This window comes from Carex rostrata, chromosome 14 (assembly GCF_964058835.1).
Source record: "Carex rostrata chromosome 14, lpCarRost1.2, whole genome shotgun sequence".
Lineage (NCBI taxonomy): Eukaryota > Viridiplantae > Streptophyta > Magnoliopsida > Poales > Cyperaceae > Carex > Carex rostrata.
Genome location: NC_135931.1, coordinates 10,003,831 through 10,020,443, shown reverse-complemented (window position 1 = coordinate 10,020,443; position 16,613 = coordinate 10,003,831). Strand labels below are relative to the sequence as shown.

The following is a 16,613-nucleotide window of genomic DNA, read 5'->3' as shown; positions in this document are numbered from 1 at the left end:
TGTAGAGAGATAAAGGGGTTAGCGAGACAGGCAGAGAGAGAGAACTCCGATCAGTGGTGCCGGGTCCGATCGATGGTGGATTAGCAAGACAGGCAGACAATGAGAACTCCAATCAGTGGTGCCAGATCCGATCGGTGATGCCGTGCCCGATTGAGATGAGAGGAGTGGACGGATTCTAATTGGAAATTTGTACAAAGAGAGATCTGGAATGAAAAGAGGATGGGATCGGGAATTTTAAAAATGATTAAATTTAATGAAGAAAGGAAGAAAGGAAGAAAGGAAGGTTTATTCATGTAGTCGGACAGTTAAAATCCGTTAGAATTGGATAAAATTCGTTAGTGGACAAAACGTGGACAGATAGCTGTGGACATAAACCTTTTCTCAAAATTTAAATACATTTTAGTACACGTGGTATCACACTATGAATTTATAATTCTTTCGGTTTTGCTCATGTTATAGTTTTTATTAATTAATGACTCAACATAATTAATTGAAATAAAAGTAAAACTCATAAATGGCCATAAGAAATAACATCTGTTGAATCTCCCATATTAAAATTTATTTATAACTAAACCGCTTCTTAATTTAAATCAGACCCCCACCTCATTTCTAAACTCCACTGTAATTCCCTTTGCCTATACTTCATGTCCATAAAAAGAGATTCAAAATCACACCAAAATCCAAACCGATTGAAGTTCTCTATTGCTTGAAAATTTATGCACTTAAGGTAACTCTAATCACAATATTTAGTTATAAATTGATAGTTGAAATAAATTGAATTAAATTATGATATGATAAACGGATCCATGTTGATGTTAACTAAACTTTGTCCTTTGATCATTTTAAACTATTGATGAGTAGTCTTTTAATTATATTAAAAATCTGAAAATTATCTTTCATTTTACAATACTTTGTTACATGAATTCATCAGTAATTTAAGATATTGTGTTCTGCTGTTTTGGTAAGAAATTTATCTAACTATTATAATCTGAAATTTTATTAACAATTTATGTAATTATATTTAAAATCTGAAAAATCTGATCTATTATTTCATTAGGAATACTAGTATCTGGAAATTTATTTCCTTTAATTATAATAAGATCTGAAAATATAATTTATTAGTAAAAATTTCTTTAGTTTTATGACTTGCAAAATTAAGTTATTAGTAAATATTACGGTTGTTATATTATAATCTGAAAAGTAAATTTATTAACATTCTTTAATTATATTATAAAGATTTAAAATAATTAAGTACTTATTATTAATATTAATTAAAGTTAGTAATTAAATAACTTAGGTTCAGATCTAGAGATCAAGGATCGTGACGAACGTGAAGAGCACGCTCTGGGAATTTACGGAATTTTAGGTGCGGATTTTCTGAACTTTGTAAAATTATTAGTTATCGTTTTGTTTGTAATTATTTTTATAGTAGAATTATGCATGTTGGATTCGAACAACCGTTTGACTTTGCTAGTGAATATTAGAATAAGATTATTCGCTTGATCAACGGACTTATAGGATGTGTTGTGTTGAATTAATATACGTGATGTGAAAAGATAAGAAAAGTGAACAGGGGCCGATATGTTCACATATCGGGATGTGCACATTGGGTTCAATGTTCTATTAGACCCCTCATTAACCTTACTGTAGACGAAAGCAGTCCTGTCACAGGTCAAGACCTAGCGTAGAGTGGACTCCCCATCTAATGAGACAGCCTCCTACTGTTGGTTGGACTTCTGAGTGGGTTGGCGGCCTTCCAATGTTGGTTGGACTTTCAATTGGATTGGCAGATAAATGAATTAACGAAAAACTTGAATGTGAATAACGATTTAAATATGTAGGATTGCATTAAAAATTATTTGTTTATTTATTTTATCATATTTTGTCTATGTTATATTTGTGAGAATTAAGTAAATTTTACAAACTCTGGGTTGAACTAAATCCCGCACTAAGAGGATGTTCGAATCTCTCATCCGTTCCACTTTTATGTGGGTTCCAGATAATGAAGATGAAGGTACTGAGCAAAGCCGTGAGTGAGCTAAAGTGGGAAGATCATGAAGGAATAATATACCACATGTTGATTTGATGTCTAATTTTAATAATTGATATATTGAACGGGCATGGCAGTGGTTGTTTCACTAGCCGTGTCTGTCATGATCGTTTGTAGGACTTTTTTGCTGATGAAATAAATGTGACTTTTATTATATAATTATTGATAATGTATGTGATATAAATACGCCTTACGTAGAAATACGTGATTAGTTGTCTCAGGGTGTAACAGACATACATATAGTGTTAGTTTGTAATAATCTAGAAGTCAATAATACGATAAATTATCATAAAGCTTTGTTCATGAATTGAATGTTTATTTATATATCATTTTGTTACCTTGAGTATTATTGCATTTCTGGATCATTTCGAGTTCATGACTGAAATTGTGAAACTCCATAATATAGATGATATATACTCTTAAAAGGTCACTGACCAAGGTAATTAGCAGGAACACTAATTACCGCTATAAGGTTAGTATGTGGATTAAAAGATGGTTAAGTTTTACAAACCACCTGACACGAGATGTCATTTTAATCACATAGATACATGTTCTAGGAACATGGTATTTGACAGACCCCGAATGAGACATTAAATAGAATTGTGTTCGTGTCATTTATGTTTTCATTCACTGTCACGTTCTAAAGTATGAGGTATTTATCGTTCCCACTGAGAAATATGTATGTGTGATTGCTATCTACCGTTGTCCGTAAAAAACAGTCATAACGGTAGCATTCCCATATGTATAGCTTAGCTGAGGAAGTGATAGTCTACCAAAAGTACTATTGTCCCTCGTATCTCTATACGAGCTATAGCATCACTGGGCCCCTTGATAGAGTAAGATTATCTGCTAGCGGTATAATTACAAGAGTAATTATATTTGATAATCTGCTCAAGATCAAGAAAAGATTCAGTTAGCAAGGATGACACACATCTACCTTGAAACTAATCTGATAGCTATGAGACAGAAGAACAGACACAAGTAAATTGTTTACTAGATCGTGATATTGTACTGTACAACATCATCTGTGTAATTGGATAGTCATGATGTGTTGCCAGATGCCGCTCATGATTATAGAAGTTAAAACAGTTTTAACTCTGTTTACCAACATAACACAGATCCTATTGGGTCACACCATATAGGAGTTAATCGGATAATCTTATTGTGATTGATTATAAATTGGTTATGATCAATAGTAAGATGGTTATAATTAATTATACGTGTTATAATTAAATTATAAATGTCATTTAGAATGACAAGCAGAAACAACGGTTAATTTATAAACGTACGCGTTACGTTGTATAAAAGTTACCGAACAACAACCGAAAAGAAATATAATTGTATATGACAATTATATATATTTGATTTGGATTTTAATTTGTTAATTATGGATTTGAATTATGGGTTTAAAAGCCCAAAATAATCAAAGCCTTAATTAAAATTAAATGCCCAAAGTCAAAGCCCAAAATCAAAGCCTTTTACTATTCATGCCTTAATGGGCCAAGGGCAAAATGGTCATTTCACACCTATGCCACCTTGCATGACACCTTAGGGTGTAGAAGCATGGAGAAGAGTGTGGAAGGGTGTGGAAGGGGTATTTTGGTCTTTTCACATATTAAAGGATGAGGTGTCAAGGGTTTTTGGTAAATAGATTTGTTTTGAGGGGTATTTCGGTGTTTTGCGAACCTCCTCAAAACACTATAAATAGAGGGGTGAGGGTAGAGAGAAAACTTACTAATTCACGTGTTAATCTGATTACTTCGTTAATCGGTTTTTCCTCTCTTCCCTGATTTCGGTTATTACGAGATTCAGAAAAAAATATTTTTGCAAACTCTGCGGTATTTCTTGTTTTGCTTTTTAAGTGAAACGGAATAACTTGGAGTCTTAAATATATTTAATATGTCCCTTTTTCGATGAATAGTGTTTCTACAGAATTCCGCGGTTTACGGTATTTCTGGCAGAAGAAATAAACCGCTCTCCGGTTAGTCCTGGTGGATAACCTATAGAGGTATCACACGTGTGATACTCCGAGTCGATTCCTTCCCTGGTGTAGCTCTTCTCGCTCGGTCTGCATTCCAACTGTGATTTGGAAACAAGGTATAAATTGTTATATTAATCTATTTAATTGGTAAATAGATTTAAAGCTTTAGAAAATCAATTATGGAGTAGATCTGTAAATAGGATTAAATGGATCTTCTTGATTCATTTAATCCGTAGCTTAAGGTAGATGTAAAAAAATTTGTTTTACTCTTTCCGCACCTTAAGCTAAATCAATGAGTTTGAACCATCGAAAACCCTACATATAGATCCCGCCCTAACAGAAATAACAAATACTTAGTACCATCCTCTTAATACGAGGTTATCTAAGGATTTTGTTTCTCAGCATGAGGCATCCAAAGATGGGTCCGAATCCTCTAAAGTAACTCAATCTTTGGGTTTTGGATCGAGACTGTCCGATTCGAATCTATCACTTCAGATTGCTTCACGATTCGAATTCATCTCTTGGAATGTGTGCGCTCTAATTCGGATAGATTATCACGGATTTGAATCGAACGGTCCCAATTCAAAACCCAAAAATTGAGTTACTTCACTGGATCTGAACTCTCCAAAGATGACTACCCTAGTTGGAGTCTTGATCTCCCAGACTTTGTGCAGTCTTGTTTGCACAATAAGACCCATCTGTGTGGTCTGGTAAAAGGATTTGACAGATATTTTTTTACTGGCAGTCCACTCTCCATAGGAAGAATGTCTTTCTGGTTGTTTGTTCTTTAATATTTGATCAGCGTGAAGCATTATTTCTTATATTTATGATATCCACTATTTTTCTTACTAATTATCTAATCATAACTTTTATTTTACTTTTACAACAGATAAATGATTAACAAATAATGCTTCCTGGTTACTTGAATGGAGCGATGTACGTTGATTTTAGACCGTTGAAATTATAAGTCATTCAATGTACATTAAAATATATAAAATATTTTATTATTTTATAGATATAACACGTGGATTATGAATCATATTTATAAAATTAGATTATAAATTTAAGTTTTATTATTTATGCTTGTTAAGATTATTAAAATAAAAAAATGTGAAGTGATTCTTTCTTATACTTGATTATAAATGCACGTAATATATAGATAAATAAAGGATGAATTTCACGTATACTGCTCAAAAACTTCAAAATTGCGTATTTTTTCCTCCAAAATTCATAATATGTACCCTTTTAAATTACAAAAATTTACAAATTTATCTATTTTATTCATTTTCTTACTAATACTCATTTTAAATTTATAAAGTATTCATTTCACTCTTTATTAAAAATATAAAAATATATGTACTATTTTTTAAGAAAAATGTCAGTATTCTAATAGGAGGTCAATTAACATCCTCTCCAATACCTGATAAGGGAATCTTTTACAGTTACTAGATCTGAACCGTTCTTTTTAACTTGGCACAAATCTCAAAGCTCAAAAATACTGCCCCCTATTGCGGCTGGAATACCAAATCGATTGAAATTTAGTCTCAAACTGTGAAGTGAGGGTAATCCTCTGCAATACCGGAGATGATACGGATTCGGTATAATCCTGGAGCAATTCAAGCATACATGTTTATGTTAAAAATGTATCAGCGCAATTCGGTGCTAGGTTTTATGTTTATTTGGAAGAAAAAAAAACTATAAGAAGAGAATATTATTTCATTTCAGGTGTAAGAATTTTTGGATTCAATTTTGTATTGGTGTATATAATTTATCTTATGCATTTTCATCTATTAACAAATCCATATTCTAGACATATTGTGCACTATATTTTAACCATGGATATACAAGAGAAATGATTATGCTCTTCAGAAAAAAAAAAAGTATTTTTGCAACTTGTCAGCTTGTCAGATGCACTCTTTTTTAATTCTCTTGAAAACATCTGCATTGAGATTTCTTTCTGATTTCTCAAAGCACGTGTGGTACATTGAAATTTAATTTTTGAAATGTAACGTAATTTTTTAATTTAGAAAGTTTAAAAAATAAAATTGTTTTCTAAATATTTTTATTGGCCCTCGGTCTCTCTTCCATAGTAATGATTACTGACGTGGTTACTAAAAGAAACTTAAAGTTAATTGCAAGAGTGTAAAGGTTTATAAAATAAAATTAACTTAATTTTTATTTAGTACTTAACAACTAGTTTTAATTTCTTCTTAATTTTTCTGATGGAGATGCTCTAACTATGAAACATAAACAAACACAAAAGATATATTTCCCTATAAAATAATACATTGAGTGCTAACAGCTAGTTTGTTTATATTAACAATGTGCAAGTAAAATAACCAATCACTTACCAATTCTAAAATCTTAAAAAATTGTGAAGTTATTCTTTCTCTTTAATTATAAATCCATGTAATATCAATATAAAAATGTCTCTTTTCAAAAATCAATATAAAAATGTCAAATAGCGGACTCTGTCCATCAAAACCATTTTTTACAATACTGTGTAAAACACAACTGGCAACAGCTAATAGATTTATAAAACTTTTCCAAAAATATTTTAAATATAATCAGTAAGACTATTGATAAAGAAAAAATAACATACTTCGATTAACAAAAAAGGAAGATACGGAAACATTATTGTCGGTCCGAATCCGAATTTTCATAAAAAAAAATTCCAAATTCATGATATCATTTTTTATTAGATTATAAATCAAAATCCAATTCGTTGTGCACCAATTCAAATCTGCACGCTCATTTTGTCGAGTCGGACCGGGCAGGCGTGGGGTTGCGAGTTGTTATGATCACCTCTACATCCATGCATGCTTCTTAATGATTTTTTTACTAGATCAACGGTGAACGTTGAATTCAAGTCATGCTATGGGTCTATATTGCCCCTCTCGTTTTGGGTAAGGCTACGGTGCTATGGGTTGCACAGAGAATTACAATGCTACAACTTAATATTTGACTTTTCAAAATTCTAACGGTTGATTCGAACAGTTCATCTTATTCTTCATATTAATATGTGTTTGGAGACCAAATTTTACATTTTTTGGAAATTTTTTACTATTTTTTTAGATAGGTAGAAAATCAGTTGATCTAAAAAATTATGCACCGTTCAGATATTTGATTTTCTATCTATCTAAAAAAATAATAAAAAATTCCCAAAAAATGTAAAATTTGGTCTCCAAATACATATTAATATGGAGAACAAGATGAACAATTCAGATCGACCGTTACGATTTTAAAAACTCGAATATTGAGCCGTAGCACCGTAGTCTTACCCTAATTTTTTTTATTTGTACTAACATTATAAAATAACAGAGAAAGTATATCTTAAATTTTAATGTATGGATGGATCGGTAGAAATTTGTTCTATCATTCATTCTTTTTGTTTAGTTGTCTTAAATCCTCTGTGATCTCCATCTTGTAAAGCAAAAAAACAAGTTTAGTGTTTTAATTTTTTTTTTGCTACAGTGAATCCAAAATAACTGGAAAATAAATAAAAGAAAGAACATTTTTGGATCGGTAAAAAAAATTCCGGTCTAAAGTTTGGATCAGACAAATTTTACTTATCCAATCCATTTATACATGGATATTCCAAGATACTTCTTCTCTTTTTCTTTATTATTTTATAATATTTTTTATAAATAAAAAATCTTCACGTATTTCAGTTGATATTAAGTTCAACGGCTAAATTTTTTATTGATATCCAATTGATCAAATCGCATTATATCTCTACAACTTTTTAGAAAAGAAAAGAAAAGAAAATATTTTGTTCAAACTAAATTTTCATAAACGAGTTAGGTCTTTTAAATGCAGCAACGCATCTTAACATTTTTTTAGAAAGAGAGGGGATAGAATATTTGACGAGAATCAGTCAATCAGATCACATTCGGTTGAATAACCGATCTAAATAATTTGATCCGTGTCAAAACTTGTACCTCAAAATTAAAATTATAAATCTCTCCTTGAACTAAACGGACTTACAAATTTTGAACGCCAATTGAACTGTTTAAAACAAATATCAAACTGAGTTTGATTCGTCGCGAATTCAAAGTCAAACAAACCCCTTTGACTTTGGAAAGCCGCAGGCGCAGCCCATTCTCTGCTTTAGCTGGTAATTGGTGTAGTTTAAAATCATGTACCACGATCATAGTTAATTGGTTTAATGGAATATTAAATGGCCTAATATGTCGGGCGTTGACAAGTTTGAATTTTGAAAAGTAGAAATAGACGAATAGTATTAGTAAGACTTTTCAAGTTTCAAGTGTTCTGTTTTTCATGATAGCACAGTCTATAAGAAGGTAACAAATTACTGACCTCAATTTCGCGTAGATAAATTAGGGGTGTTGGCGGCTGCTGCCAATATTTCCAAAAACAAAATTAGGGGTGTAAACGGATCGGATATTATCCGATTTTGTCTGGATTTGAATCTAAAAAATTATCTAAATTATCTGATTCATATCCGTATCCGAAAAATTATAACGGATAAGGATACGGTAAGATTTTTAACTATCCGTATCCGACCGTTTACATTTTTAAACCACAACAAATGTGATATATGTTATTAAATATGTGATATATGTTTTGTTAAATTGATTTACTAAATTACATATTGTTCCAATAATTTATTATATGCAATAAATTGTATATAGATATATATTTTGATGAATAAAATAACACTATGATATAATTAGTAACTAATATTTTAATAATATAATAGATGTTTTGTAACAAAAAAAAAATCTGTATCCATCAGATATCCGATTCGTATCTGTATCCGAAACTATCCGTATTCGTATCTAAAGAATTGTAACATATACAGATACGATAAGACCAGTATCCAATCCGCATCGGACCGTTTACATCCCTAGATCAATGCTCGCACAAAGCCGACAGGATTTTCACATAGATGCCCCATAACCATAAAAACTTGGAATGGATTGCACAGAAAATTAAGATAGAAACAGGAGACCAAATCTCAGAGTCGGTGGAGCAGTACATAATGGTCGGCCAATCACATGGTAAAAATTGAATTTTGAAAAAAAACTGGTTATTTGGGTTTTTTTTAGATGGTAAAAATAAAAATTTCGGAAGAACGGTAAATTACAAGCATAAGACATAGAGGCTCTTAAAATTAAACGCAACTTAGCTTATAATACATTTTTCAACATGTTCTTATAATTAAATGGAGAAAACTACAAAGTATTTGGATAAATAGAGGAGAATTGAAATTCTTGACGTGGCTAGAAATGTCTCCATATAAATTATGTCAGTTGGAGCTAACTCTTAACTTCATGCTAAATCCCAACATACTCTCTCCACCGAAGAAGATTGAAGGACCCTTCATGCATTGGAAGGTTCGTAGCTTTATACAGGATTAGTATCCAAATTAAGTTACTGCAAATTTAACTTTTAAGATAAGTAAAAATAAAAATAAATGAGCTACTACAAAAAAAAAAAGTATATATATGATCAATTGAGTCTTTATTTTGCACTTCTTAAATTGCAACAGTGTAGATATATTGTTTCAGGATCTAATAAATGACAATCAGAGACAGATTTAGAATTTTCGTCTGGAAAGTAAAAATATAGCGAATCAGATTCAAACTTATTAACTAATTAGATATTAAATAAAAAATAATGCTTAAAATTATAATTTTTAATTCTTTGACTAATAATTATGATATTCGAATTTATAATTCTAATTACCAATCATAATTTAAAAAAAATATTTTAATTTTAACTTTACATTTAATCTAAATTACAAATCAGAATTTCAAAAAGTGACGAAAAAAATTCAAAAATGACAAAATCAATCGAAATCAATAAACCTCTATAAAAATTGAAAATTCATAAAAAACAGATCCACCCCTAACCGCCCCCGATCCTATATGGATCCGCCCTAATGACAATACTCTTGACATCGACTCTTCCCAAAAAAAGATTCACCTGTCATTTACTTGTGCAATACATTCAACTATAGCCATTTAATAAATGTCTAAATCAGAAAAAAAAAAAAATTGCTTTGATCTAGTCATCTAACGTGGCAATAAGTCAAGTAGGCCCAAAACATTAATTAAATTAAAAATAAAGTCCATAGGAGACTGAAACTAATTTTGACTAAATGTAAGATGTTAAAAAACATTATTTTTCTTTTCTTTTCATCCCATGCGTAAATTTTTTCTCTTTAATGCACTCGCAAACCACGCACCAAGTTCATAGATTCCATAACTGAGTAGGTGCAGAGGCGTGTTGACCCACTGGGGTTTGGTGAAACCCACCTCCTGCTCTTGGCTTATATAAATCTCTTCATCTCACCGCCCCTCGTTTCTCATGAAATCTTACATTTGCTTCTCACCAACTCCCAACCAAACATTCACACAAAAACGAACAACCAACGGAGCGAAAACTCAACCAACCAACCCGTGACCAATTCCATCTTTTCAATTTGTTACAGAGAAATAATAAGACATGGAGACAGAACACATGGATCTGTCTCCGATGGATTTTTTGATGGCGATCTTCTCTGGGAGAGAGGTGGTGTCAATCGTTGAGAATAGAGAGATGCTCACGGCGGCTGTAACAGCTGTTGCTCTTTTGGTTGGATTTGGCTTCTTTTTGATCTGGAGGCGTTCTGGAGCAGAGAAGAAGGAGGTCGGGCCTCCACGACCGGCGGCGCTCAAGGTGGCGCTGCCACCTGAGATTGAGCAGGACGACGGGAGGAAGAAGGTTACTGTGTTTTTCGGCACTCAGACTGGGACTGCCGAGGGATTCGCTAAGGTCTGTAGTGGTGGAGGATTGATTCTCAGTTACTGATAAATTAATGGATTTGTTTATTTTAGTAGACTCTATCAATTTTTGATTAATTTACTAGATAGATGAGTACAGTCTACTACTGCCCTCAAGCCACAGCCCACCTTGGAAGAAACTAATAAAATATAAGTACACAGACAAACAAACAACTAAATAATTAAGTTCAAATAAAATTCTCCCTTTGCCCTTTTTAAGCTCACGAACATAGAACTTCGGTGAGGTCAGGAACAACTGCTCTATTATTTTAATTTAATTTAAAGAAGGGAACGTGATTTTCCAATTTCAGGAAATTCTTTGAATCTCTTCTCTGGAATTTATCGGTTGTTCAAGTCTCTTATTTTGGAGTTGCTATATTTTACTTAATTTTTTTCTTCTTTGGGCCAATAACAAAATTTAGTGGTGAAGTTTAAGATGAGGCACTGAAACACGTTGATTTAATTTTAATATAATTATTATAGTCGTCATATAAAAATTTCACTTATAGATTTCATCATGATTGTTTAGGCACTGGCCGAGGAGGCTAAAGCAAGATATGAGAAAGCCGTATTCAAAGTTGTTGATATGGTATAAGTTATTTTTATTATTATTATTATTTAAATTTGAACAATCCAAAGTGTTGTACCATGAAAAAATGTTGATTGTTTAATTCATCATCATTATTATTACTTTATTTTGTAGGATGAATATGCGGCTGAAGATGATGAATATGGGGAGAAGATGAAGAAAGAAAACTTCGCTTTATTTTTCATGGCCACGTAAGATTTATTTCTTGATTGTAGTTAGTAATAATTCTATACCTGTCAAATCATTTCTAAATTTTCTTATTTGAAAAATAGATATGGAGATGGTGAACCAACAGATAATGCTGCCAGGTTCTACAAATGGTTCACAGAGGTAAAGAGAAAGCAACATATATTTTTGTTTTGGAGACAGATAGTTATTTTTTCTGCAATACATTAATTAGGTACTTGTGGGCTTCATTATGGTTTAATTATAGGGTGAAGAGAAAGGGGCTTGGTTGAATAATCTTCAATATGCTGTATTTGGTCTTGGGAATAGGCAATATGAGCATTTCAACAAGGTTAGTATGCGATTTAGTGTATGGCAATCTGTTCAAATTTGTAGTGTACTTTAAATTCCTTTCTTATCTCTGTCTTCATTCATTTTTTCGTTGCTTTGGATGATAGGTTGCAAATGTGGTAGATGAGCTTCTCGAAAAGCAAGGTAACGAATTTGTACTTACCATATATATATATGATACAAGTATGTCAGGTTGAAAATTGTATTATTAATTTCCAAAAAATAGGTGCCAAGCGCATAATACCAGTTGGTCTGGGAGATGATGATCAGTGCATTGAAGATGACTTCTCTGCATGGTATACTTAAATGAGGTTTCTAAACATTTGATACACACAACTGAATTTCCCTTTTTTAATTTTCTTTTTTGTCCTCTCAGGAAAGAGCTTTTATGGCCAGAACTAGACAATCTGCTTAGAGATGAAGATGATGTATCAGGCGCAACCACACCTTATACTGCTACTATTCCAGAATACCGTGTGGTATTCCTTAAACCCGATGAAGATGCTCACCTGGATAAGAGCTGGAGCCTTGCTAATGGCCATGCTGTCCATGACATCCACCATCCATGCAGGTAATTGCATATCAATTTCCACTACTATTACTTTTCATAGAAGTAAAATCAACAAGGAAATGATTATTTTGATTTATTTTTTTTGAATTGTGTGCCTTCTCTATTTGTTTCTTTTTTTTAGATCCAATGTGGCTGTGAGAAAAGAGCTCCATAAACCTGCTTCTGATCGGTCATGTACTCATTTGGAATTTGACATTGCAAGCACAGGTCTTAGGTAAGATGAATTTAAGTATTATTATCTGGAAAATTTCAGTTTGTTTATTAAAATCCTCAAAGATACTGTGTTTTCAAAGCAAACATAATCATGCCAGCTAAGCTCAGCTTGACCTTCTGTTAGACTGTCATCCTAAAATCTGAAATAAAAATATTTGGCATGGACTGTATAGACTGGAATATCATTTGTTTTACACAGGTACCCTAAATTGTGATTCTTTCTTTTTCTTTTTTACTTTTTGAGAAAAGGAGTACAATTACAATTTTCTTCTTATGTAGATGAGTTTGCTTGTTTGCAAAATAAATTACTTCTATCTGCTTTCTTTATTGAACCTTTTTATAAGACTATAATATTTACTACGTAAAATATGCACGCCCTATACAAAAAAGAGTTTGGTTGTATTATTCCATTCGTTCATTTTGTTAGAGTTCCTTAACCAAGCCCTCTTTCATCTTTCACTCGTGACTACAAGAGTATTGACTAAAGGTGGGGGCTCTTTGGACATTATTTTGGTTGGAATAAATTGTTTGATGCTTCATGAAGGTGTGATGTTGCTCATGTTTTATGGAATTATGCATGGTATTTGTAGTTGTTTCCAAGGTTAACATGGAACTTACTTGTGGCTTGTTATGCAAAGTTAATGAACGTGACATGATTTTTTCTTTTCTTTCTTCCCTGTAGATATTGGTGCCAGCACATTTCAAATTAACCTTATCAGTTCACAGTTTTACCGTAATTTCCTCTCCTTTTTTTTTACAGTTATGAAGCTGGAGACCATGTTGGTGTATATGCCGAGAACTGTGCTGAGACCGTGGAGGAAGCAGAGAGGCTGTTGGGTTATTCAGCTGACACCTTTTTCTCAATTCATGCTGATAAAGAGGACGGCACACCACTTGGCAGCAGCTCATTGTCTCCTCCCTTCCCCTCTCCTATCACTCTCAGAGCTGCTCTTACCCGTTATGCTGATCTTCTTAATTCCCCTAAAAAAGTAAAATTTTCCCACTAATATTCCCTTCAAATTCAAAGTTTTTTCTTATCCTTCACTATAAGTAATGGTTAGTAGAATTTTTAATTTTTATCACAATCAATTGATGTCATTGAGAAATTACTAATTGACTTAATGTGTGTATCTGATAATTCACACCCCTCCAGGAAGGCATTACATTGTTTATTATTGTGTTTTTGAGCTTTCTCCACCTAATTTCTTTGTTTATTTTTTATGACTGTACAGAGTGCTTTGATTGCACTGGCTACTCATGCTTCGGACCCAGCCGAAGCTGAACGCTTGAAGTTCTTGGCATCTCCTGCTGGCAAGGTTGGGCCTCTCTCCAAAGTTCATATTTGATTATTTTATTCCTGAAATTTTCTTGATTCAAAAATGAAATTCATTTTTTGGGGATGCAGGATGAATATTCACAATGGGTGGTGGCTAGCCAGAGAAGCATACTTGAAGTGATGTCAGAATTTCCCTCTGCAAAGCCGCCACTTGGTGTGTTCTTTGCTGCTATAGCCCCACGGCTCCAGCCAAGATACTACTCTATCTCTTCCTCACCGAAGTAAGTACTTCAAAATTTTACTTTATAATATATGAATATTCTTGTCCACCTTTTGTTTTATTTTAAATAATTTCTATTGCTTGGCTTAGAATGGCGCCTACAAGAATTCATGTCACATGTTCATTGGTGTACGAAACCACACCGACTGGCAGGGTTCATAAAGGAATTTGCTCTACTTGGATGAAGGTAATTTATTTATTCATTTTGCTAGCAAAGAAGGTTCCTTTTATGAAGATTATTCTTTGTTTTTTTTTTTTTTTCTTTTGGTGCTTGTGATGCATCTTATTCGGTCACCTCTCTTTGTTTTTTTGTTTTTTTTTTGTTTCTTATGCTTGTTTATTATTATAGTTATCAGTAATTTGAATATTATACCCTCCTATAAAATGTAAATGAGACATTGCTATATAGACCACATTAAATTGAAGTTGTAAATGCTTTGAAAGTCATTCTCCCACCCTAGTAGTAATATAAAATATTAGGATAGCAAGTACTGACATTGTTTGATTTTATAAAACTTGATTCGCAACTTTCATATTTCATAATTTTACAGAATGCAACTCCACTGGAGGAAAGCAATGACTGCAGCTGGGCCCCCATTTTTGTCAGACAATCAAATTTCAAACTTCCAACAGACCCTAAGGTTCCAATCATAATGATTGGTCCTGGTACTGGCCTTGCACCTTTCAGAGGTTTCTTACAGGTATACGCTAGAACCTAGTTGCCGAGCTGTCATCAATTCTGTAAAATTATGTGCAGTTTTGCAGTTCTCCTCATCTCAATTTTTACTTGCCGAGTTGTCAGTCAATTCTTGAAAGTTTCTGCAGTTTAGTAATCTGTCTTATCCCAATTTGTACTTTTGATTTCTCAGGAGCGGTTGGCTTTGAAGGAATCTGGTATTGAGCTCGGTCAAGCTGTTCTTTGCTTTGGTTGCAGAAACCGCAATATGGTATCTTTTTATTTAAGATTGGTTTTTACAAAGCTGGATGTTTAACCACCAGTTTCTGATGGAAATAATTAATTGAAATGTAGGATTACATATATGAGGAGGAGCTGGATAACTTTGTTGCAAAAGGAGCACTTTCTGAGCTAATAGTTGCCTTTTCTCGTGAGGGCCCTACCAAACAATATGTACAGCACAAAATGGCTGAGAAGGTTAGCACATTTACATGGAGTATATTTCATCTACAATTAAACATTAGCTAAAAAAAGAGGAAGTCAAAGACATCGGAAATTGGGGATTGTCAAGTATATGTCTAACCATAGGCTTTTCTTTTCTAAATAGGCCCCTGAGATCTGGAATACTATTTCTCAAGGCGGTTATGTTTATGTGTGTGGAGATGCCAAGGGAATGGCTAGAGATGTACACCGTGTTCTTCATACCATTGTTCAAGAACAGGTATCGTATATGCATAAATAGTTGAACTCTTCTGATGTACTAAATTAAAAAAGTTGAGAACCTCTGCTTATTTTATTGTTGATCGAGCGTGTTTCTTTTTAATAGGGGGCAATGGATAGTTCAAAGACTGAGAGCTTTGTGAAGAGTCTCCAAATGGAAGGACGTTACCTCAGAGATGTTTGGTAAAATTAGCATATGGAAGGGGTGGTTCACGCAAATTCCGATTGTGGGATCCCATCCAAAAGATTTTTGAGGAGGAGAGCAAAAATCTTTGCTCTCATACCAATTATAGAAGTTGATGTTTTTTTTTTCTTTTAATTTCTTGTTTAAAAATTCATCATAAGCTATTCTTTGGACTCTTAAATAGGTATAGCCTCTAAATGTATTTTGGGCTTTCTAAATCTTGCGATGCGAAGATATTGCATGCTGGTGAAAGAACGGTCATGGTTCTATGCACCAATGCAAAATGTGCCTCGTTATTTGAAAGAAGGAAAGTCGGGGACGCAATATTTCAAAAATAAGATATTAGGAATAATTTAAGATTTAATAAAAGAAAGAACAATATAAGAAAAACGAGCTGATAAGAAAGTAAATCAGAATGATAATATTGAAACAAAAGGAAGTTGATATGAGTACCTGCATTTAAATTGTCATAATTATTTGTGGGGATCAAATTGCTATAATTACACTTCAGATCTGTAACTTTTTTTTTAATATTAATAGTCAAATTTTGAAGTATGTAGTTCAAAGAACACAAGTATTTATATCTATATAGTAAACAATGGAAATGATAAATTAATTATTTTTAAATAATCGTACCCGCACTTTTTTTTGAAATTTCTGATGTTGTACGTGCACCTAAACTGTCATAATTGCTTGTGGAGACCGCAACTGTTTCAGATATGTAACTTTATTTTAAAATATTAATAGTCAAATCTTAAAGTATATA

General features: G+C 32.6%; 1 protein-coding gene across 1 annotated transcript; it reads left to right on the top strand.

Annotated features, from left to right (window-relative positions):
• Positions 1 to 10,232: 10,232 nt before the first annotated feature.
• ATR2 (P450 reductase 2) lies at positions 10,233 to 16,062 on the top strand. Its single transcript, XM_078314751.1, has 18 exons — positions 10,233 to 10,814; positions 11,352 to 11,411; positions 11,526 to 11,602; positions 11,684 to 11,741; positions 11,845 to 11,928; positions 12,035 to 12,071; positions 12,154 to 12,223; positions 12,304 to 12,498; positions 12,620 to 12,712; positions 13,472 to 13,700; positions 13,944 to 14,027; positions 14,117 to 14,268; positions 14,358 to 14,454; positions 14,819 to 14,968; positions 15,137 to 15,214; positions 15,298 to 15,420; positions 15,551 to 15,664; positions 15,770 to 16,062. The coding sequence occupies exons 1-18, from the start codon at positions 10,506 to 10,508 to the stop codon at positions 15,848 to 15,850; spliced, it is 2,091 nt and encodes a 696-aa protein (XP_078170877.1). The 5' UTR covers positions 10,233 to 10,505; the 3' UTR covers positions 15,851 to 16,062.
• The last annotated feature ends 551 nt before the right edge of the window (positions 16,063 to 16,613 follow it).